The sequence below is a fragment of the Tachysurus vachellii genome, chromosome 5, assembly GCF_030014155.1.
Source record: "Tachysurus vachellii isolate PV-2020 chromosome 5, HZAU_Pvac_v1, whole genome shotgun sequence".
NCBI lineage: Eukaryota > Metazoa > Chordata > Actinopteri > Siluriformes > Bagridae > Tachysurus > Tachysurus vachellii.
The window spans coordinates 11,442,537-11,467,406 of record NC_083464.1 but is presented as its reverse complement, the minus strand read 5'-3'; the positions used below and the strand labels follow the sequence as shown (position 1 = coordinate 11,467,406).

At 37.7% G+C, this 24,870-nt stretch overlaps 1 protein-coding gene across 3 annotated transcripts in view; it reads right to left on the bottom strand.

Annotated features, from left to right (window-relative positions):
* The window catches only part of LOC132845613 (lethal(3)malignant brain tumor-like protein 4), a 64,371-nt gene continuing 39,501 nt past the window's right edge, over positions 1–24,870 (bottom strand). For all 3 annotated transcript variants that reach the window (XM_060869722.1, XM_060869724.1, XM_060869723.1), the window contains exons 18-20: positions 6,177–6,346; positions 2,190–2,252; positions 1–1,509 (exon numbers count right to left, since the gene is read on the bottom strand). In XM_060869722.1, coding sequence (XP_060725705.1) covers positions 1,354–1,509; positions 2,190–2,252; positions 6,177–6,346 — 389 coding nt within the window. In that variant the 3' untranslated portion in view covers positions 1–1,353. The remainder of the gene's footprint in view (positions 1,510–2,189; positions 2,253–6,176; positions 6,347–24,870) is intronic.

The window sequence follows — 24,870 nt, the reverse complement described above, 5'->3', positions numbered from 1 at the left end:
AAGAGGAAATTGGTCATTTATTTGGGTTGTGCGCTTGTGAATGTATTTTGCTGTAGAAAGAGGAAAGTCCTTGTAAGAAATGCCATTAAGAAATATTTACAGTACATTTCAAAGTTGGTTAATGGAGGCTGGAGGTGGAACCAGCTTACTGTAGCGTTGCACCAGTCAACAGCAGTCTTAAGAAAATATTGTATAGGAACAAAATACCTGGTGTCTGCAGCTTAGCTGGACCAGAGTAAGTAGAAGAAGACATGAAAGTATGAAAAAAACAGAAAACCGATCTGAACTGAACTCGGCAAGATGCAATTCATTACTTTAATTTCCACTCTCTTCAGAAATGTATAGTGAACTGTATAGTGAGTTGTTTTTTGGGGTGTGCAATAGAAGAGGCGTTTAGTTATCAGAAAATGTCCCTGATTTGATATTTCATACAAGATTATAAAAGGCTTGAGGAAGTAGTCTCATAAGCAGAAGTGACCTAGAATTAAAGCTTATAAGCCTAGCAAGCTTACTTGTTTTAATGAGAGCATGAACGCACTTAGTACAGAAATAACACTCAAAGTATTTTATCTACTTTAAATTAAAACTCAATGGCAATTTAGATTAATTTGAACACTCGTCCAAAAGGTTTGGGATAACCACTCAAAGTCATAAAGATAATGCGCAATACATCACAAAAATAAACATTTTCAAATTCTAAAAAAAAAAAAAAAAAATCCTTTTGGCATTTTTTTAAAGTCATAATATACAATATATTAATTTTCCTTCAACTTTGCACAATTGTCTTTGCACAATAAATAAAGATCATGAATCAGCAGGAAAAGAGAAAATTAGAAATCATCTATACAAAATAGATACTAAAATAAGCACAAAGGGCCTGTCCCAGGTTTTGAAATCACTAGACATGATCACTGAAACCTACATATCAATGGCTGTTATTGGGTTGTATTAAATAGCACCTTCACCAAGAAAACCCCTGTCGCCAAAGCCGGCTGTTTCTTATTTGCGTGGTTGATTGTCAGTTCGTTTTACGTCAGGAAAAGCTACTGGAGGAGACGGAAATGGGTAAGGCCTAAGAGAAAAAGTGTACTGGAACATGGCTTAGTTTAATTTTACTTTTATGCCATGGGGAAACATTTAAAGGCAGGTTTGAAAGTCATCAAACAGAGGACAGACACTAGAACCTGAAAGTCAGAGGTTTGAGGAAATCAAACCAGAAGAGACAGTTTTTATAGAGACCTATAAGTCTAGGAAAGGGACTGGAAGTTGGGAGGTTGGAATGCATCGATACAGTACACATCTAGATTCACATAAGCTTGTAAGAGGATGGAGTGGGTCAGATTCTGCTGGGCTTCATGTATTGGTATCGCTGCCTGCTGATTGGCTGTCTTCAGCGTGCTTGAACATTAGGATGGAATTGTAGATTTTGAGAGCGGGACCAAGCTTAACACTCATGATCTTCACAATGTCCCGCTGTGTGAGTAGGAGAAATGCCTTGCCATCGATTTGCTAGCAAAAGAAAAAGCAGTAGAACAAAAGGTTATATTGTCTGTAAAAATACAGAAACATTAAGAAATACATAATGTCTTTCATTATACCAAGTGTCTTTCCTTACAAAATCATAACACTGAATTACTGTTTATTTTCACAAGAACAAATGCATATTGCCTCAGTGAATGTCATAAATAATTAGTATCTCTGTATAATATAAATACTTTTGATAGAAGAAGACAAAAATGTCTGTAGTACAAAGGAGGTACAGTTGCTTGATTCTGCACATCATCCCCTGCATACTAATAGTTACAGCTCTGACTTAATGCACATCTCTCTTTAACTGAACAAAGACTGGACTATTAGTAGCAATAAAAAGAAGCTATTCCTTCAGCATCCTCACTAGATTTACAATCAGTAAGTGTGTGTAGAGGCAAAAGGCTAGCTGCAGTCTTTTCCACTCAAGCAAGGCAGGAATTTCCTGAACACAATCACTAGCAGGAGATATGAGGCTCTACAAGGACGATGTATAAAACTCTGCATAGTAACTTGATAATAAAAACTGCAGTACAAACAAATTCACATGACTAATCTGTAAGTGGAAGCAATGAATTCAGCATTTGTTATATGATGTGGAATACAGGCCACCTTAAAAAGGAGAATGGAGGCAAAGCCTAATTCATGTCACTTTTGCTTACCTCCTCTTTAAACTGCTTGGCTTGCTCCTCACAGCCTGGGAGAGAGTGGATGAAGTCAGCAACCTAGACACAAATCCACCAAGACACATTGTGCAGTCAGATTTTCAGTACCACAGCATACTGTGCATTAAGAATAAGAATCATATCACACAATACAATTATACAACTGAGTGGCAGTGGCTGAAAATAAAAACTTTTTAATCCCAGACCATCTTGATAGATTTAAACAAAACATGTAGTTAAGAAACTCTCCTGAAAGTATAGTCAGCGATATCTAAACATCCGGACGTTGGGAGGTATAAAAGAAACAATGAATGAAAAATAAGCAATTAATGAGAAAGCCAGTGGCAAGAGAGAAAAAAAAGAGAGAGAGGTGGACTGAGGGTCAAAGAGTGAATTAAAATGGAAACGCAAAAGAGATGCAAGTGAAGGCAGCTCAGGGAGGGAAAAACTACCGAACATAACACTAAAAAAATTTCATCTCTAAAAAGTTTGGACAATTCAAAATACAAAATTCAAGGATGTTTTAGGAGATTTGACTTATTTATCTAGATCAATGTGATTCATTTCAGCACAGCTTTTCCTCAGGCTCTAATCAATCTGTACCTTAATATCTCAGAAATATATTATATTAGGGCCAACAACCTGTGTAAACCACTTGTGGTGTTAATTGGCTGGGGAAAAGAACACATTAAAACTACTGTTCAAAGTAGTAAGTAGCACAGACGTTTTCCAGCAGAGCCTGTAATGAGACTACAGGGACAACAGTGCAGTCCCAGTGCAGAGCAGAAAGGGCCACAGAGCACTGGAAAAGTGCCTGGTGTTCATTTCAGGAGCATCGCCCATACACTGTCTCACCTTCATTACCACTGACATTAAGCTCACCACTTTAAAGCACAAGAAGTTTACTGTAGTGACACACCAAACACAGATCTGGAGAAAGCCTCACTGCATAGGACAGTAGATTTAGGATTATTTTAACATTAGAAGTGCAATTAAATTCTGCTCATTATTAATCACAAGGTACATTATGATGTAGCTCGAGCTGAACAGGTTGGGTTAGTTTTGATAATGAAGATGTATCTGTAGCTGGCTAATGAACCCTGATGGGGTTTTTAAGCCTGTCAGTAAAAATCTCTATTCATGCTGTTTCATTGAAATTCAGACAAGGACTGGGAGAATAAGGAGGTCATGACGAAGGGTATTGTGGGTGCCACATAAAAATGACATGATAATAAGGAGGTGAAATAGAAATGCTTTATAACGTTCATCATAACTGATAGACAGGCTTACTTTTTCAAAGAAGGTCCATCTTTCAAAAAGATAGAAATGTTTATTTTTCTTAAAATTACCGCAACGCTTAGGCCAGATGCATTAGTTACCTCAGTTTTTTTTGACAAAAAAACCTTAACGCATTGTTCATACGGCATGTAAAAAGTAACTAGCAGCATTTAACATGTAGTGAATTCATAGTGAACTCATTCACTAACGCAGAAATGCTGATCAAGTCATACACCTCCAGCAGCTTAGCCACAGAAAAGATGACGATGTACAACCCGACAGGAAGTGAAGGATGTTGCACTTGTCTAAATGTGGATACAGCTGTTTTTAAGTGTGCATAAACTCTACTCATTATTAATCAGGCTACATTGCATTTTAATTGTAAGCAACTCAGAAGCTTTTTATTTCAAGTTTAAATAACCTGTACTGTTTGGATAACACCGATTGCAGGACCTAGCCTGACTAAGTAGACCTCATTAATCAAGCTGGATGTGAACAAATTGCTGGAGCATTTACACAAGAATGTCATTCAGGGCAGGTCGGAAAAGCAGCTCCTGATTTAATGTAAATGTACACATAAAAACAGGAACTAGCAGACTAGCCGACTATTTGAGAATCCAAGTCAAAGTCAAGTCATAGTACTGTAAATGTGGATTCAGTACTTTGGATACCTGAATTGGCCTTTTTGATTTTGTCACTTTGAAGACAAGTCAGTTTTCTATTCACATATGTACTACAATCTTTGATGGGTTTCTGTAAACTCAAAACATTCTCCATTAACCTTGAAAGAAAGTAAGGGAGCTCCATCAGTGCATCGTTACACCCCATGAGCAGGAGTCATAACATCACTAGTGTGAAATAGGTGAGAATGACCAAGCTTCCAGGATGCTTCAGTTAATATCAGAAAGTTTAAACCACATGCGCAAAAGCTACTAGCAAGTCTGCTGTATTTATGATGAAAAATCTATTTTCTCTCATTTACTTTTTCATGCACTGTGGTGTCTCATCCCTCACCTGCATCCCCCTGCAATTTTTACCCATAATTTAAAAATTACAAATCCTGCTTCATGGGTGAAATATTAATAAAGTCTACAGAATGATAATCATGAGAAAAACACAAGAACCAAGATTTTGATTGACAGCTGAACTGTCCTGTGTTAGACAGTTCTGATATTGCTGAGGGCATGAAGTGTTTGCACAGCATCTGTTTCAACACACAGTGTATGTTTACCACCTTGACCTGCTCACTGACTTCACAAAAAAGTGAGGTATATCCCTTCATTCTTTCCTCTTCAACAGTTCAAACGGACAGACGGATATAAACAGATTTTTGAGATTAACAGATGAATGTCTTTGCTACATATGCATCAGAGGCACTTCAGGGTTAAAGCAATTTATGTATGTGCATCTGAAGAAAGCAACCGACACTCAAGAAACCAATCATCAGTGTTGGCTAAATATGGACTTGTAGTGGTTTCCCCTAGCAGATGGTGTGCATGGCATTTTTTAAAACACCGCCTACAAACCAAGAGCAGAATGTCTTAACAGGAGATTACTACATGGAGCGGAAAAAAAACAAAACACTTATGTATGTGAACAATGGGCTTGTGAAGCTAGGTGGTGCAACATGCCAGAGAGCAATATAAAAGAACACATTTAGTTACAGCAATCTAATCACATTATTATTATTGTTGTTGTTGATGTGGTTTGTTCAAAAGCTCCTGGTTCTGGTGACTGTATGTTATTGCTTTAAGCCAGTTTTATAATTTTCAATTTTAAGTGGTACAAGACTATTTATGAGATGATAAGTCCAGGCAAACAATAAGTGGGGTACATATATTTTACACCTATGTTACATTCCTTCACTTGGAAGGCAGTTTCTTCACCACAGCCCTGTTGAAATTCTCAAATCTGACTGGTGTCCATAAATTTTCTGTAACTGCAGCTCTGACAATACTGAACATGGTCATTCAACGGATTAGAATAGAAACAAATCAACACTGTTTATAATTTTCCCAGTAACAGCTGATTCAAAGGGATTTTTATGGCATTTATTTTATATTTTTTTATTAAAAATGTAAAATCTTTTTGTTAATAATGTAAGAGAGACAGAATTGTGCAAGATGTCCACTTCAGTCCACTGTCCTGAATAATTAAACTATTAACTTCATGAGTAAGAAAAAAGAACTAAATTGTCTCACAACATTTATTTATTATTATATTATAAATTATAATAATGGTTTAAAACAAATGGTTTCAATTTCAAATCGTTGCTTCCAACACTCCAACTGTTGGCAAATTGCTAGGATAGAATCAGGCTCAAACACTATAACAGTACATCCTAATCAACTTCATGGTGGTAAGATTCCTATTACATCACCTTGGCATGGATTATTTTGCTAGAACAGCATGAGGTGTCATGTCTTATTCTGACATTTATCTATAACACCTGAAGCATGTGTGATTAACACAGATAAGAAGTTCAATATGATTCTCTGTATGGAAACCTGTTGGCTCTAAACTCAGTTTGAAGGCAAGACTAAATGGCCCAACAAACAAATCTGTTCTTTACTCTCAGTGGAAAGTGCTGACATTCCTGTCTTGATGTATCCAACACTAATACCTAACAAAATTGCAATTATGTTTTGCTTAGGAAAAAAACGTATAATGCATTTTAAATGCACTGTGCTAATATGGTGTTCTTACCTCTTCCACTGTCCAGTGGGCGACACGGCTAGACTGCACCCCGGCCACACCAGGAAGTAGCTTACAGTGCTGCTCCCAGCACAGTGGCAAGTCACGCCCAGGCTGAGAAGACATGGCTGACAGGAAGACTGACTGATGCAGGGCCTGCTGGAGACTGTCCACGTTTTTCTCTGCACACACAAACAGACACAGTATGCATCAGTTGTGTACCCAAATCTGCTGAGCATATGCTGAACAAAACATTGGAACTGAAAATGATTTATAGCTCCAGTAATGCCAGTGAAATGCATCATCACACTGCATCTCGTGCTGCTTAAATCAAAGACAGAAAACTAACACCAGTTTGTCCAAGGGATCTTTTTTAAAGATGCTGGACAGAATGCTAAATGAGCCCAAGTGAACAGGAGCAGGTTGCAACTGGATGGTTGTAGGGATGCAGGATCCTTGTCTCATCCAATTTAGAGCAAGATTTATGAGCCAAAATAGAGGGAAATAAAGCAATTAATATAAGGAATTGGAAACCCATCACAGTTTATCTGTGTTAGCTGCATTAGAGAGATGAACGATAAAATATAATTAGATTTATTTATTTTATTTGATTTTTTGTTAAATGTTGATGTGCTATTTGAGACATGCTCTGAGGACGTGGTGACTTGCTGGAGTGACTTTATGAAAACATATACAGTTTTAATTAGACATGGAATAATCAATCCTTCTTTTGTACATCTAAAGTGATACATGGTTGAGTAATATAGTGCTTGATCAATATTAGCTAAAGAATTGATGAACAAAAAGGAAAAGGAAAGTAGTCACCGTATTCTTCCAGTGTTTATTCCTTCACCAAATCTAAAATGCAAACAGTCTGTTCGCAGCAGAATAATAATGAACTCATCCTTCTCATGGGTGAAAATCATAAAAGCTTTAACAGTCGTCAGCAGAAGGCTGCACGTCTCACGAGCGAGTTATTATATACATATTAACACAACACACATGATAGATAGAAGATCGGTTTAAATTTGCTTTTAATTTCATTTGAATGCGTCACATAAATCGTAATTAGCATGCAGTTTGCACCCAGCAGGGTTTTTGTACCATGTTTTGGGCAGACGTACTGTCTGTGATACAGCATGATTTGTACTGTTTATTAAACTTCAGAGCTTTAGCTCTAAATTAAATATGGCATTAATTAAATCTTATACAGTAGATTAAATCGGTTCTGAGGAAAAAAAGGTTTATTTTTCTAGAACAAATATGTTAATTGCAAAGAACTGGGGATCTAAACCACAGTTTTCTCTCAGGTGATAACATTCTCTTTACATATTTTAGAAGTTTTTTTATTTTTATTCTCTTCACAAGAGGGATCGTCTATAATCATAAACCAGACGTCCAGACTACCAGACTTGTGCAGCTCAAAACTTAGAAATCACTATGGAAAAAGAAAAATACACAGGAAACTAGAACAGAAGATGTCATGACTTGGAACAACACCAGCACAACTCAAACCTTTAACTGCTCTCAAAATATTAAATACGTTACACAGAGATTAAATACGTTAACCTAATAAGGAAAAAAACCAAACACTGATCAATGGCGGTAAAGATAGAAATCAGAAACCAAAACAAAAACAGGAACAATGACAAATATGCAACAAAAAGACGTTATTTAATATATTCATTAAAAGCAGAACCAGAAAAAAAAAAAAGAACAAGTCAGTTCACTTCAGCTCCAAATGAGCCTAAAACTAAAGACTAGTCCAGAGTTAAAATAAGTCCATGGACAGGAGCGTGCCTGACCTTCTCAACTATCTGAACAGAGCTGTTCTCTCCGAGAGACCCACTCAAACTAAGGGTTTCATTTCTGAGATGGAAGTACAAATGTGGCCTTTAAAAACACCAACAGGAAGTGCAGAAAACTGTATACATCATCATCATCGTCAGATCTGATGACTATGATCAGATGTTATTTGGTATGTTCAGTACTAAATATGTACTGCTGTGCACATGGAGGAAATGTAACTCTTAACCGATAATAATAATTTAGTGTCTCTCTCAGATGTATTTATTTGCCTGTCATGTTTAAAATAAGATTTTAAAGTAGGCAAAGACTTTTATATTATATTTTACTGAGACATGTACTTTGATTTTCAGTCAGAGAAGTGGTTCTGAATAAAATTTGCACAACAGTCTAAATTGTTCCATAAACAGCCACGAGCCAACTTTACCCGCTAATACAAATGATACAAAAACACATCACATTCAAGCAGCTTTTGGTGACACACAAGACATATGCTACTATTTCAGAGCCAACTTGCCATCACACTTCATCATCTGTGGCTAGAGGACACACACAAATATGCACAGACATCCATGTACACGCAAACATTACAGACACCTCATACATGTACTCTGCTATGATGGTGATAATCTTCTATTGGCCTTTTTATTACTAAAGCTTATTACCTAAATCTATACTCAACCCGAATCATAACCTTTGTAACTAAAATGAATCCTATATGATCACCGAGTAAAAAAAAATAAATATTTGTTTGTCTACTGATTTCTATATTACACATATTTCTTGATGATTGATTGGCCAGTGTCATTGTAAATGACACAGGAGAGACAGTATCATATCCCATCCCTCCCATCCAAAGAGAACGGCTATTTTTTCTCCCTCAGCTCCCGGGTAAGCATGACTGTGGAAAAGCCGCAGTTTTAAAAATGCAGTTTTCCTCGAGGGGACCTGCCAAACGTCCCCACAATGTCAAAACCGGGTGATTTAAGCAAGAAGGAAACAAGGTCCCAAGTGGCTTTCCTCTCATAGAAATCTGAGCGAGTCCAGCAGAATAAACAGGATAGAGGGGAAAAAATGGAGCTGGAGGAACAAACAGAGTGAAGTGTGTTCTGTATACTACAACACACATGAGCAGACTATGACAATAAAGAATGTGGATAAAATGTAATGTAATGTAATGTAAATGTGTAATTAAACGGTTTAACATGTTTGAATTGGAAACAAGCATGCGGTGAATAAACAGACCATGAAATTAAACAGCATTTAAAAAGTACTACAGTTTATATGATAAAATACAGACATGGGTTGCTATATAATTTATCAGGGGTTATTCAAAGCTCTATTTAAACTGAGGAGTGTTAATTCAAATGAACACAAATGCATAATGATATCAGATAGTAAATGTGTTTACAATGGACCGTTCAGCATCAATAAATTCAACAAGTATTAGCCTCCAAAATGTCTAACAAAAAGATTACTCTGTTGACACACAACAGAATTATGTCATATTCCAGAGATTTTCGCTGCTGTCACAACAAGACAATATTCTGTTTTCTTTTCCCAGCGGATTCTTTGCAAAACACAATGCAGTGCCTTTGAGAAGAGATGCAAACATTTCCCCACCCCTTACTGCTCACGTCTGTCAGTGAATGCCCACTTCCTCAGTTCTTGCTGTTGGAGGACAGCTAATGGCTCTGCTCTCACACCCAAGCAAACACGGAAACCACAGATACTGCAGATATGGCGTTATGTAAAACTGAGACATGTCCTCGCTCTGCTTACACTAACAATAACATTACATCCACAATGGTTCCTATTAAATGTGTAATGGCTCTTGAAATTAACTGTGCCACTGTTATGGATTTAATTGTGCAGTATTTGAAGTGATTTATGAAAGAATGAAACTCATTAGCAACAGCTGTTAAAGTTTATGCAGTATTTTTTGATGTTACATAACAACTATTATTTGACTAAATGTTTATGAGAGAAATGCACAGGCACAGCGGTGCAGCAGCTAATGTCACCACCTCAAAGGTCAAGGATCCCTCGCTTGATCCTGATCTCAGACTACTGCTACTGCCTGCATAGAGGTTTGTGTGGTTTCTCTGGTTTTATCCCACCTTTGAAAACCATGATGGTAAGGTCAACTTGTTACTCTAAATTGCTCTTAATTATAAATTAGTGTATAAATTCATGTATGGTGTCACACTGTAATGGCTGGCTGGTCAAGGACTGCACAACAAGAACCACTCCGAGCCACTTAAATCCAAATAGTCTGGGTAGCAACCAGCATGGTCCACTGTTTTTGTTTGCCTGAGAAGGACAGTGTTGTGAAGACCTCTGGCATTAACACATTGTGTCTCAGCTGAGGGTTTTTCACAATACCCTGTATGAAATTTTATTTTTTTGTTTGTGCATGTTTTTTTTTTTAAGATCCCATTAAGGCCATCATGAGACTCCGGGGAACATCACAAACAGAGACCACTTTTCACATCTCAGTACTATTTACTCATACAAGTCTTTGCTATTCACTAAATGTCCATTTTCACAGCATTAAAAAAGTCTGTGCAGAGCAATAGTCAGCATGGATAATGGAGAAAAAGTAAAAATAAAAGTAAAAAAAAGTTATATAGCAAGAAAACAGGAAGAGAAGGAGATATTTTGCATACAAAGTCCCATTGCATGTTACGTGTTGCATTGATTTTGACCTAAAAGAACCAAACTGAAAGAATACTTTCTCTGACTAATGTTACTTCACTTAGCAGAGAGAGACAGAGAGAGAGAGAGCGAGAGAGAGAGAAAGAGCGAGACACAGAGAGAGAGGGAGTGAGAGACAGAGTTTGTTCACTCCACTCTCCACACCACTGCTCCCTTCAGCATAGAGACACAGATAAAGAGACAAACACATTACATAACACCATTACATTCAGATAGGTGAGATTAGATTTCCATCCTATCAGTGAGGAAGTACAGAAACATTACAGACTGAACCTCTAAGTTAAGATTTTTTTTTTTTTTACAGAAAAACGTGATTGCCACACAGTAGGTCTAATTACATTTTTCTCACCTCCATTCCCACTACAAACAGCTCCTAATCAGTTACAAAAAATAAAAAACAAATAAAAAATACAAACTAGCTGATCCATTTTCAAATGTAGACAAAAGACTTCAAAAGCAGCTAAAAAGAATTGATGGTGCTAAAAACACCTTCTACCTCAGAAATGCATCTAATCTTAAATAAAGTGAAAGATACAAATAACTCAAGCATGTGTATAATCCTGAATGATTAACTTGTATGGTGAAGCCTTTACAAATGACTAAGCACATAATCTGATTTAACACTGAGAGCTCAAGGCAAAATGACTCGCACCACCTAAGACAATATTTGTGTTGCACAAGTCAGTTCAACGTTAACGATAATTTATATGCTGCACATAAAGAAACCAAAAAATATATATACATCCTAATGCCAATCAATAAATCCGTACTCCATATAATTTTTGACTTCTCCAAATATATCCACATCAAGCTTTTAATTCACCATTTAATTCAACAAAAATGTTTCTTGAGGATCAGTTCTGCAGTGACTAGCCAGCGATGGCATTGAGGCGATCAGGTCATTCAGGGGGTTATACTGTAGGCAGAATCACATTCCCTCCTTCAGCTTTAGCTGCACCTCTTCATTAGTGCGAATGCAAGAAGCGCTAACAAGGCTGCAGACAGGAGACTCAAAGCGAGAGTGGCACTTGGTCGGCTGTGAGACAGGCTGGGTTAGTGACACTAAAGTCCCTCGGCAACAGTCTTATGAGCTAACAGCCAGAAAAAGCGTGACTCATCAGGAAGCGCTCTCCAGAGGGAGACTGTGCATGTGTGAGGATGTGTGTATGTGTGTATGTCTGCAGTGGGTCCAGGCTCCGACAGTGTGTGAGTATACAGGCAATGTGTGTTCGCATGCTAGTGGATCTGCCTGTCAGAGGATTAGAGACTCCTACAGAGAGTGTGCTCACTGAGACAGCATGCTGCTGTGTGGGAAAGTGAGTTTAAAAGGGAAATGCAGATCATTTAAACCCAAGACTCTAAGATTAATGCAGGGACTGCACACATGACTGGTCAGGTGACTTTTGAATGTAGTTTGGGTGTATACGTGACAAAAGGCGCACACACTGAGCAGCCATTTTGGAAACACCCATTTCCAGTTTTTAATCTGCTTACTGGTAAAAAAAAAAATAAATAAAAATAATCAATAACCTCTGACCAATCAACAGTGCTGTGGTATGATCTAAAATATAATTACACCATCCGATGTGTAGTGTCTTCAAATGTCAGTGAAGCCTATTCATTTCATATCTAGCAGTTTCTCCCTGATCAGAAGTGCCACATTTTTTGGGAACGCTGGCACAAGGGAGTCAAAAACAACATACACTGTCATGCTTATCCTGTCAAAGAAAGCATTGCCATGGCGATAGTCACAAAGATCATCATCACTTAAGCATCTGTTTATAATTTGTTGTGTCACATGCTCAGTGTAGGTCCATTTGGCAAACAGGATAGAATCAGACAATATGTCAAGGCAGATTAAAGTCATACCATCACTGCACAAGTGAGGACTGTGTATAATCAGACCTATAGCGTAAAAAGGATCCAAACATGCCTTCTTTGTTGTGTGTTATGCTACAATGTTTTCTATGAAGTGACAAAAGAACAGCTGCAGAGTAAATTTAAAAAAAGTAGGTATAGCCTCTGGCATGAATAAACAATTAGATTTAGACACCAGTGGTGCTGATGGTGATGCCTCCACCAGCGTGAAGTTCAAAACAAAAAGAAACTATGGCAGAAAAATTGTTTCAGATATAAGAAATTGCAGTGACCTTGATCCTGTTTGGATCTGCTCGTTACAATGATAATTCCATATAAATACTCATTCTTGGGTTCACGTTAACAGTAACAGATGATGCATGGAGGAACGAATGCAGGGATGGTCAGATAACCAGAAAATAATTGTAAGATCATGACAGTACTTCATTTCTTCTTCAATGCCTCCAATTAAAAAAAAAAAGTCATATTTTGGACTGGAGACCAAACTGCTGCTAGTCAAAGAAATGCCAAGCAATAAAACAGACCCATTGATTGAAATGAATTACTCAAGTCATACCAATTTAAGGCTAAAGGAATTGGACTGCACTGGATGACAATTAAAAAGCAGAAACACTTTGCTTGCCTGCTTGATGCGTACAGCACAGGTGTATACGCAGATACATAGCACAGAGTTTGCTCGTTTGTTCCAGGTCTCGCTCTCTTCCAGTTTCTTTCCCTCGCTCTATGTCTGTGCGCCCCCTCCCCCCAAGGATCTTACCAGAAGGCCAGCCAGGATTGCAGCGTGCTCTTCTGCAGTGAGCCTTGGAGGCTTCCCAAGTGAGTGAACAATGAAAATACTGTCGAAGCAGTAACCCAAATCCTCAAGAGCATTTAATAAACTGGCCCCCAAAGCCTCTACACTGATGGGTCACATTTAAGTGCAATCCAATACTATGGTGTGTAAACAGTAGCCAGTCAATATATTTAAATACTATACAAAGCACATTTACTCTGGAAATAAAAAGAAATACTGAGCTGGAGTCATTTTTAAATAATATTATAGATAAAAATAATTTCCAATTAATTGAGAATGTGAACATGAGATAAGGAATCTCATATGAGAGACCATAATGTTATAGAAAATATAAATATGTTGTGCCCTCACACAACCCGCAAATGTGTTATGCTACTTTTACACTACTGTTTACAATGTTTACTTCAATAATAAACAACACATCAGTATTTGAACGGTTTTTAGTTAGATTTAATGTTGTGGTGTCTGAGAGACAAGTTAGTTCCTATGCTCATCGTTGTTTTAGTTGTGATAGTCATTCCCTAACCCCTCTCTCTCTCTCTGCTTGTCATTGTGCAGAGAAACTGGAAAGCATAAATTCCTTTATACTCAAGTCTTTTATGTTCTGATAAATTCTGCAAAAGTACTGTGACTGTTGCAAAGCGCTTACAACCATAGACTCCTTCAATAAATGTTAAATAAATGTTTCCTTTTAAAAATCCAATTATTAGTCTTAGATTATGTGGTGCGCCTACAAAACATGTCCCTGTGTATGAGCTGTTACTAAAGAAACAACACTACATTAGAATACATGCTAATATTAACCTATTGTTCATGTTGAGGCTGAAATGTCTGTCTGAGCCATGCTGTAGCACTCACCTCATCTCACTAAACCTCACCTCACCTCACTATACCTCACTTCACTCACCTCCCTAAACCTCACTCACACCCCTTCTGAATTGAACAATCAATTGAACAATCAGTCACCTTCTGCTCACATGTAAGCATGCTATCTATAAATAGACCTAAAAAAAATTTAAAATGTCAAAATGTAATTCTGTTGATTTGCAATTATACAAAACTTTTTGTTTACTCATTTTATCTCTGTATAAACCAATTAGATTTTATATAATAAAACTAAACAAACACCTAGCTGAACAATGTCCAATGTTTCCCCACAGATGTACAATCTTTAGCATCATATTCTTTATATATATATATATATATATATATATATAAATAATACAGTATGATGAGGTTTGTGGACACCTGTCCTACACCTAATACGTTCTTTTTGTAAATCTCATGCCAGAGTTGACTCGCCTTTCCTGTTATTGCAAAGGTGTTCAGTGGGGTTTGACATCGGGGCTCTGTGATATTATCATGCGGTCATACAGATTTGACTTTAACCCCTTAGTTCTAAGAAGGGAAACCTAAATGCTATAGTGTCCAAAGACATTCTAAGTAATTGTATGCTTCCACATTTGAGGGTAAAAGCTTGGAGAAGGCCTGCATGTTAGTGTGAAGGTCAGGTGTCCACATATTTTTAGTTATAACATGTACAGGACAACTAAGACTAACATTTTGTTTACAGTTATACGGTTTCTGTTTTTTCTCTCTCAGCCCTTCTCTCCTTCCCTCTCTCTGACCTCAAGCTGTGTTCATGTCACTGCCAAATTAGAAACAAGTCATGGTAATCTCTCAGAATGTATTCATTATTAAAAATGCATTTTAATTAGATTACGTGTAAATTGCTAGTTATCAATATACCTGAGTGCTGTGCAAAAGTTTTACCTGAATTAATTAGACATGTAGTTTGGACAATGCTAATCTTCCTTTTCTGGTTAGCAATCATGGCATCAGGTTCTGGATGATTAACTACACTACAATACACTGTGGTAACCTTTTAATTCTGACTGAACCATTACACTCTCTCACTCACTCATTTTCTACCGCTTATCCGAACTACCTCGGGTCACGGGGAGCCTGTGCCTATCTCAGGCGTCATCGGGCATCAAGGCAGGATACACCCTGGACGGAGTTGAACCATTACAACTATTCTTTAATCAGTGAAGCATATGTCAATTTTCAAGACATTAAAACGTTTATTTATATAAAAATGCTGCTCAGAATTCACATGTATACTTCAATTTTATTAGGGCTAAGTAAAATGAACAGCTGCGTGATGCAATAAAAAAAAAAAAATGCAAGCGCTTTTTACCGTTTATATGCTCCAACAGACTGCAGCAACTTAGCACAATAAGTAGAACAATTTTCCAGTCTGCCTGTTGAATCACTCAAACCATTAACCAATTACAATGCAGTACATTGCTGAAGCAGCATATAACTGTAAACATGGTCTATACTAAAGGTCAGCTGAGCTTAGGGGTCATGCCTCATACTATATAAATCATTTTCTCACATACACACACACACTCTCTCTCTCACACATCTACATACACACACGTACACACACAGAATCAAGCAAATAAGAATATATCTACTTCCATTTCATTAACATTTAGATTGAGAATTTCACCGCTATTATTTTTACATTAGTGTGAGAAAATACTTCAATATGAGTAGAAAAGATGCGAAAAGGTTACATAATATAAGGTATCTTATTATATAATATGAAAATAGTCTGAGCTTAGTGTGGGTGTAGAGAGCACAGTATTGAGAGAGACACTTAGAAAGACAGAGAGACAAAAATAAAAATGATTATTAAAGCAATTTCAATTCCCAATTAAGTTGAGTGTTTCATAGATATATTAGATAATGTTTCTCTAATAATGAAGACATTTCATCAGCAAAGAACTGCTTTCTGCAGGCTTGGATTTACAGTCTTTCCTAATCCTTTTTAATTACATATACACTAAAGGACACACACACTCCATATTTTGCTAATTATGCATCGTGGTATTTTGTAAATATATTAAAAAGTTCATGAACTTCTATAATTTAACTAAGATTTAGTTTTGTTTAGTTTACTGAAGCCTAATTTTACAAAATTGTCTAGTTTGGGCAATAGAGTGAAGTAAGGAGACACCATGTTATAATGAAAAATCCTTTCTTCTGTATCATTTTACATGGACTCCATCCTGACAGCATGAGGTTACAGAAATCTTCATAAAAAATCAACACCATCATTGCTTCGTATATCGAAACCCTGACAGCCTTGATCATAGAGATTGTGATGGGTGAAGCAGTGCAGGGACAGCTTACTCGATATGTACGTGATGCATGGGGCACAAAATCAATGAGGAAAAAATCAAGGATTTCAAGGTTTGACCTACCAGCTAAGGCTACAGTTCAAGTCCACTGCAGTTACTATTAGACTATGAACAACAGGAAATGGCAAGGAGGGAACAGTTCACGTTTCATTCCTCTGTGTATTATATAAAATGGATTCGGGTATAACAAGTAAATCATGAGAAACCTACTGGCCTACAAAATCATAAATCACTTTTATGTGAAATCCATGTACCTTGTGACTGGCTGTACAGTTATTTACTTAACGACAGCAAGTTTAGAATAAACTCAACCATTCTCTCTGAATTTCCATCACATGTATTACAAATACTATTAGTAAAAATCTAATTTCTAAAAGGTAAAACAAGCTACCAATAACAAGCAGAGAGCACTTAGGAACACAGAATTACAGATTTCTTGTTTTCCATCTATTACAATGGAGTGCAATTTACAAATGCAAGCTGCGCTGGTTTTCCAATCTGTGTGTACCATGGTGACATGAACCAAAAAGGGCAGTCGTAAACTAAATTGTGTTAAATTATGTAATGTCAAATTACATTCTAGGCATTTCCATTACTTATGTTACAACAAACACTGTACTTTTTAAAGATGTTAATTAATTCTGCTATTTTTATACTATACAGCTACACATTAAAACGAATGGATCCCTCCTCCTGTGAAATCAGCAAGCAAGCACTTTTTACAAAAATGTTAACTTAAAGACAGGCGTAAAGCCCAAGCATTTGTTTGGTTTATATAAGCATAGCTAAACATTAGATAAATTAACATAATCTGTGCAGCTGAAGTGTAAATACACTTGAAGAGGTTCACAGAAATGTAATTACTCGGAATGTTCTGTTAAATCCATCTACTAATCCCCGTGTAAGGGATTTATAATTACCAAATACTAATATACAGTGGTGTGAAAAAGTGTTTGCCCCTTCCTGATTTTTTAGTTTTTTGCATGTTTGTCACACTTTAATGTTTCAGATCATCAAACAAATTTCAATACAAGTCAAAGAAAACACAAGTAAACACAACGAAGTTTTTAAATGAAGGTTTTTTATTATTAAGGGAAAACAAAATCCAAACCTACATGGCCCTGTGTGAAAAAGTGCCTAATAACTGGTTGGTCTGCCCTTAGCAACAAGAACTGCAATCAAGAGTTTGCGATAACTTGCAATGAGTCACTGTTACAGCGCTGTGGAGGAAATTTGGTCCACTCATCTTTGCAGATTATTGTAATTCAGGCACATTGGAGGGTTTTCGAGCATGAACCGCCTTTTTAAGGTCATGCCACAGCATCTCAATAGGATTCAGGTCAGGACATTGACTAGGCCACTCCAAAGTCTTCATTTTGCTTTTCTTCAGCCATTCAGAGGTGGACTTGCTGGTGTGTTTTGGATCATTGTCCTGCTGCAGAAACCAAGTTCATTTCAGCTTGAGGTCATGAGCAGATGGCAGCACCTTGTCCTTCAGGATTTTTTGGTAGACAGCAGAATTCATGGTTCCATTTATCACAGCAAGTCTTCCTGAAGCAGCAAAACAGCCCGAGATCATCTCATTTGTTCCTGAATTTCGGCATGATGTGTAGCTTTTGAGGCTCTTTTGGTCTACATCACTTTGTCGGTCAGGACTTATTTAGGTATTGTCTGTTTTTTGTATTGTCTTGCAATCTTTTGTCCTACACTGTCTTGTCGGTCTTGTTTTGTCTTGCACTGTTTGCACCAGGTTGCACAGATGCACTTTATGTATCTAGGACTACTTACGAAGTCCTTAGAACTGTCTTTGTTTTATGTAGCACCGTGATCCTGGAGAAACGTTGTCTCATTTCACTGTGTACTGTAACAGCTATATATGGTTGAAATGACAATAAAAGCTTGACTTGAAGTGATTCTACTTTTCCCTTAATAATGAAAACCTTTATTTAAAAAAATGGGTGTTGTGTTTAATGTTTCAGATCATCAAATAAATTTAAATATTAGTCAAAGATAACAAGTAAAGTGTGACAAACATGCAAAAAAAAAATAAAAAAAATCAGGAAGGGAGCAAACACTTTCACATGAAAAAAAATAAAAAATTCACATTTTTCACAAAATGAACCTTTAATAAATGTTCTAAACAGATGCAAATTGAAGGCATATTATTTTTGATTTGTGAAGAAAGATTGCTAGAAAGCTTTGCTTGACCTCTGGGTCAGAACAGAGGTGTGCACCGAGACTGGGTTCTGATGAAAGGCAATTAAAAATAAATCTGTGTGAGCGGGAGGATTTTACTTTCATGCAGTTGCAAGTGAAACTCGGAAGACAAACAATCAGCGTGTTCATCAACATGCACGCATTGCATTTACCCGTTTCATTCATTTTTACATCCTTAGTAAGGGATTAAATAAGAGTACTTGTTTAGTCATATATTGAGAAATATAACCATATATTCATTAGAAAATATGTGGCTCAGTTCAAACATATATAATTAAACTAAAACAAAGACATCAGCAACGCTGTCATTGTCACACTGTTGTATCATTTGTAGGTGTTACTACATGGGTATTGAAGACAAAATGATAAAGTATAAAGGTATTTATAAATAAAGTATGAAACCAGGAATACATGAAGAATCTTCTCACTTCTCCATTTTCTGTCTGTGGTAAAAACACCATGAATGTCCCCATCAATAATATTGGCTGAGAGAAACAAGCCAAACCCACACGCAACATGCACAGCAGAAAAAAGCAATATTAGGGCTATTCAACAAACATAACTGACTGAGGGGAAAGTAGAAATAAAACACGGATTAAGATAAACTTATTCCTTTAAATTCAAACTAATTACCAAGTCAAAAATTAGGTGCTAACCGAGTTTGCACACGTGAAATCCAGATTCTAGCATGGCTTCATTGTGGAGGCTCAGTGGGTGTCTGTGGTGATCAGTGAGCTGTGCTGACCCCTGGGTGGAAAGGCCGAGCTCAGCATGGCTACACCCTCCATCCACCACCAGTTGGCATGGAAGCTGCTGCTATAGCAACAGACGGGACTCTGAAGTTGTGTGACTCTGCCTCCGCCCCCCCGGAGGACAGAGGACAGTACTGTAAATTGGGCACAGATCCAAAATGATCACATAAAAATGTGACGAAAAAATAGCAGATTTCTGAAGTGTGTGAATCGCACACATATAACGGAAGAAAGGAAGCAAATCTCTTGGGTTGTCTGAGTGGTTTTATGGATTAGGGTGAGGAAAAAAATATTTAAAAAATAAATAAATAAAATAGAGGCTGATTGGAGAAGATTAGAACACATGTCCAAACATAAGCGTAGAAACTATATCCAGAGAACACTAGAACAAGAAACACAAAATGAGAGAACAAGAATGAGTGAGTCAGCCAGGGACAGAGGGTGAATAAGTGAAAATGAATAGAAAGAGGAGGACAAGGACACAGGAGAGGATAAAAGAGAGTAAGAGGGTGGAAGTGAGCAGATTGTGGGCTTCAGGTGATGGCGGCTGAGACAGTGGGTGAGAATGTGGTGATGGCACTTCCATGTCACACAGTGGAGGCGGCATTAGTAAATGTCCTACAGCAGCTATACCGGACTAGAAGGACATCTGACACACCATTATTCCATCTCCATGATCCATTACAGACAAAGTTTCGTCTGTGACATAAACCACAGTGCCTAAAGTTATGACATTTCTTTTTTATGGAATTATGGAGGCTACATTGGAATATTATTAGCTTGAGTGCCAGTGTTCTTTGCTTCCATCCTGGCAGTCAGGAGCTGTTATATTCATTGTCAGTGTGCAATGTAATAATGAAGCAAGCGGGTGTGTGGGAATTTTGTTGATATGCAGGATAAAGGGGTGATAATGATGAAAATAACAATACATGGGATTCCTGTATCACAATATATGGGTTTGCTAACAAAATGCTGGCAAAACAACAGTGTTGCATTTAAAATAAAGCTGTGAAACACTGGCTTCAATAAGACGATGAAAAACTTGATTTATACTAACAAGACGAAGACAAAGACGAAGGTTAAAGTTATCAGTGGGATGCCTCCACTGCAAAGATTATTCCTTCTTTTTAGCAATATTTTGGGTCCAATTCCCTTAAAGCATACACTTATAAAGTTAAAAAAGGGGACCCCTAAAACTAACAGCCGCGTTAAATGTTTCTAAAATCATGGATATTGAGCTCTTCCCCATTTGCAGCTATTAACAGCTGGTACACAACCATCTTTCCAATTAATCCAAAGGTTGTTCAGTAGTGTTGAGGTCAACAACCTTGGCAAATGTGGATTTTATGGGTCTCACTTTGTGCACAGGTTTGAGCCCCTTAGATCCAGTAATTTTTTTTAAATTCTACAGCATATAAAAGATATTTTACACAAATGTGTGTATCATGATCAGAGATACGCATACTTTTGGCCATATGGTCTCTTGCCATAGAAGAATTCTTTCTTGTTGAATCTATTTCAGACAGGTGACCTTGCTTTAGTCTCGACCTTGTATGGATCGATCCCCTAAACCTAATCAGTCTCTCTGCTGGCTTATTAGAAATCCTCCAACCGTTTAACCTCAGACAGAGGCATTAATGGGCGGAAGTACAGACAAACCGAAAATGTAATGCATCCACCACCCAGCAGTGGAGGAATAAAAAGAAGGTAAGTACAAACATAATATTATATAGCACTAAAGGTTCACTACAAAATCTGCTGAGTGTCTGCAATTGCTATAAAATATCACACACAAAATAACACCTTGATACTTTAATTTTATCCACTGCTTTTCAAAATAACAGACTTTCTTCCTGTTGCCACTTCATTGTGCTAAAAATGAAAAGTAGAAGAATGGGAGAAATTACTGAGCAATTCAAAAATAAAGCTGTAGGATTATTGATTTGAGGCCAAAAATATCTGTACCAATCAGCAAGAACATTATAACAAACCAGACTGATACTGCATAGATGTCTCTTTTGACTTCCTTTGAGGTATGAACTCCACATGACCTCTGGTGCGCTGTGGTATCTGACACAAATGTTAGCAGTAAATCCTTTAAGTCCTGCAAGTTGTGAGGTGGACCCCAATGGATACCTCTGCCGAGTAACATACTTCCCAAAGTGAATCCTGGAGCCATCTGTTCCCCAGGAGAGTGATGAAACATCCAGCTAACCACATGATGTAAATGAAATCATGGTTTATAAGAACAGGCCACCTTCTTCTGAGGTTCACCTGCCCATCCTTGCCGCTTTTGGTGATGTAGAGGGGTCGGCATGAGCACTTATACACAGCAAGCTGCAATACACTGTGTTCTCAAACCTTACCATCACAGCCAGCATGAACAATTTCATCAATTTGTACTTTTTTTTTTAAATGGTATTGTACCAGACAAGCTAGCCTCCATTCCCTACATGCGTCAATGAGAACAGCTTCAGGTGTTTTGAACTTTTTGTAGGTATTAACCACTGCATACCAGGAACACACCACAAGACCTGCTGTTTGGAGATGCTCTCACCCAGTCATGTAGACATCACAATTTGGCGCTTGTCTAAAATTGTCATTGCTTCCAACACACAATCTTTGAGAACTTGACAGTTCACCTGCTGACTAATATATCCCACCCCTTGACATGTAATGAGACAATCCATGTTGTTAAATCCACTGACAGGTGACATGAATGTTTCAGCTGATCGGTGTACAAGAAAAGTTAAAACACATAGAATGTCGTCACTTAAGCATAATTTAACCATATGACTGACTGAGACAGTCTCTAATATCTCCATACCCATGCTGAGATAAGTACACAAGTTAGTGGTGTGGCAATAATCCTTTACATAGATTAATAGCTAATAACCATAATCCAATGACTAGCACAGTGCTGTATTCCTGGCTTCATCCCATCAGCTTTGTTTATTAAGGTCAATCCTCCATCTGCTTCCAGAGGGACTGAAAGACAGAGACAAAGAGAGACAGAGAGAGAGATAGAGAGAGAGAAAAAAATCATCCACCTCCATATAAGCCAAAATCATCCCTGACCATTACTGCGCATTTGGTACTTTGTTTTTCTTATTATCTCTCTTTCTCTCCTTCTATCAATCATGATCAATTGTCTATTTTTGTCTGTCCTTCTGGATGCTGACTGAGCCACGGATATGCTCTCACACAGTCCCCTGCGTCACACAGAAGAGAGCAGGAGGAGGCTCTGAGAAGGAATAATGGATGATATAAATGTTAAACACAGTATAATCTTAAATGTAAAAAAAAAAAAAGAAAAAGAAAAGAAAAGACATCAAATTGCACGGTTATTTATAGCGCACTGTGGTACAGTTGGAAAAATACTGCACACGTTCCACAAACAATACAAAAGGCAAAGTTCTAGAGACAAAGGCTTTTGTTTTGTTGCTGCCGTTTTCCCGCTCGTCTGTGGCTCACTGCAGTTTAATAAAACAGCATTATCTCCCAAACCACATAAAAGTGCCTCTAATCATCAATCATCATCAAAACCCTGTTAGGTGGTTGTGTAGAGAGGAAGGAAATATTCCACAGGATGGCACCAGCAACGCTTAAATCACCAATAAAGGCAATGAAACAAATTTATCTAAACTATTTTTTCCCTACAATCCCACTGTTTGGAGAGGCAGTGTAAATGATCTTAAAGATTTAGCAACGAAAGCCTCTATGACTCACTGGGTCTCAAAATATCTCCGCATACTCAGCAAGAAGCTCCACGTCCATAGCCTGCCAACAGGAGCTCTGAGCAATAGGAAAGAAGTAAACTGTAGGCCTCAGGGACAGAGAAAGAAGCAGAAATGAAAAACATCCAATTTATCTATTCTTCTCAAGCAGCTGAGTCATTCCAAAAGCTTCCTGCATTTCAAGTCAATAGAAAAGATTCAAGGTTTTAAGAACAGTAACATTTCTGCTGCTTATCCAAAGGTACTTTCAAATATGCAGTGTTTTCCCAGTTTGATTCAAACCGTTTGGATGCTTTTTTTTCCCCTCAGGTGAGAACACAGTAATTGAGTGTGTGTAGTGCAGTTAACTAGCATTAGAGTACAACTTATAGAAAATACAAGTGAGCAGCTTAAGAGCCTTTTTCAAGCGGTCAATAGTAAAAACCTGGTAGTGCTGGGATTTAAACTTATGACCTTCCAAAGTTTAGCCAAATGCCTTAACTACTAGGTCTCCTGTGCTGAAAGACACAGCACTGAGAAAGCGATTCTGTGCTGAACTGATCCAACTACATGACATGTACTGATCCAAACACGCCATATGATTTGAGTAGCATGTGACATTTTTCCCATGATCTGAGCTGCTAAACTGAGCCATGAGGCCAAACTGAGTCAAAGGACAGTCCTGCAGCAATGCTACGAGTTCTGCAGATTCAAACCAATGAGCCAATGGGAAAGGAGAGAGAGTGAGAGAGAGAGAGAGAAAATGTGATATACAAAATTTCTTTACACAAAATAGTGTTTCGTTTGCTTACTTTGACAGAAAAACATTTGTTTAATTATGTGGAGTGAGAAAACAAACCAGAATAAAATGTTGTTCTGATTCAGCTGGACTAATACTGTAGGTGTAAAAGTGAACCAAGTGACTGAAAGTGAACAAAATCTTCTTGTCCCTGCTACATTCAGAACACACACAAAGATGCAAATGTAGCATGTTCATTCATTCATTCATCTTCTACCGCTTATCCGAACTACCTCGGGTCACGGGAAGCCTGTGCCTATCTCAGGCGTCATCGGGCATCAAGGCAGGATACACCCTGGACGGAGTGCCAACCCATCGCAGGGCACACACACACTCACGCACTTCACACACTATGGACAATTTTCCAGAGATGCCAAATCAACCTACCATGCATGTCTTTGGACCGGGGGAGGAAACCGGAGTACCCGGAGGAAACCCCCAAGGCATGGGGAGAACATGCAAACTCCACACACACAAGGCGGAGGCGGGAATCGAACCCCCTACCCTGGAGGTGTGAGGCGAACGTGCTAACCACTAAGCCACCGTGCCCCCCAGAGCTGTTCTTTCTTAGCAAAAAAGAAAAAGCCTCAGTGTTTCATGCTTCAGCTATAAAATATTTACTCTGCCATTAAATGTATTCAGTAGGACTTTTCTTTAACACCACCATTGCTCATTTCGAACCTTGCAAGTTAATGTACAAGCAAATGTATTCAAAAACCAAAACAGCAGCGTGGTCTAAATTCTGCTGTGCTGCTTCTTTAAAAAAAATTAGAGTTGTTGATTAGACCACAACATTTGCAAGTAAAAGGCTTAGA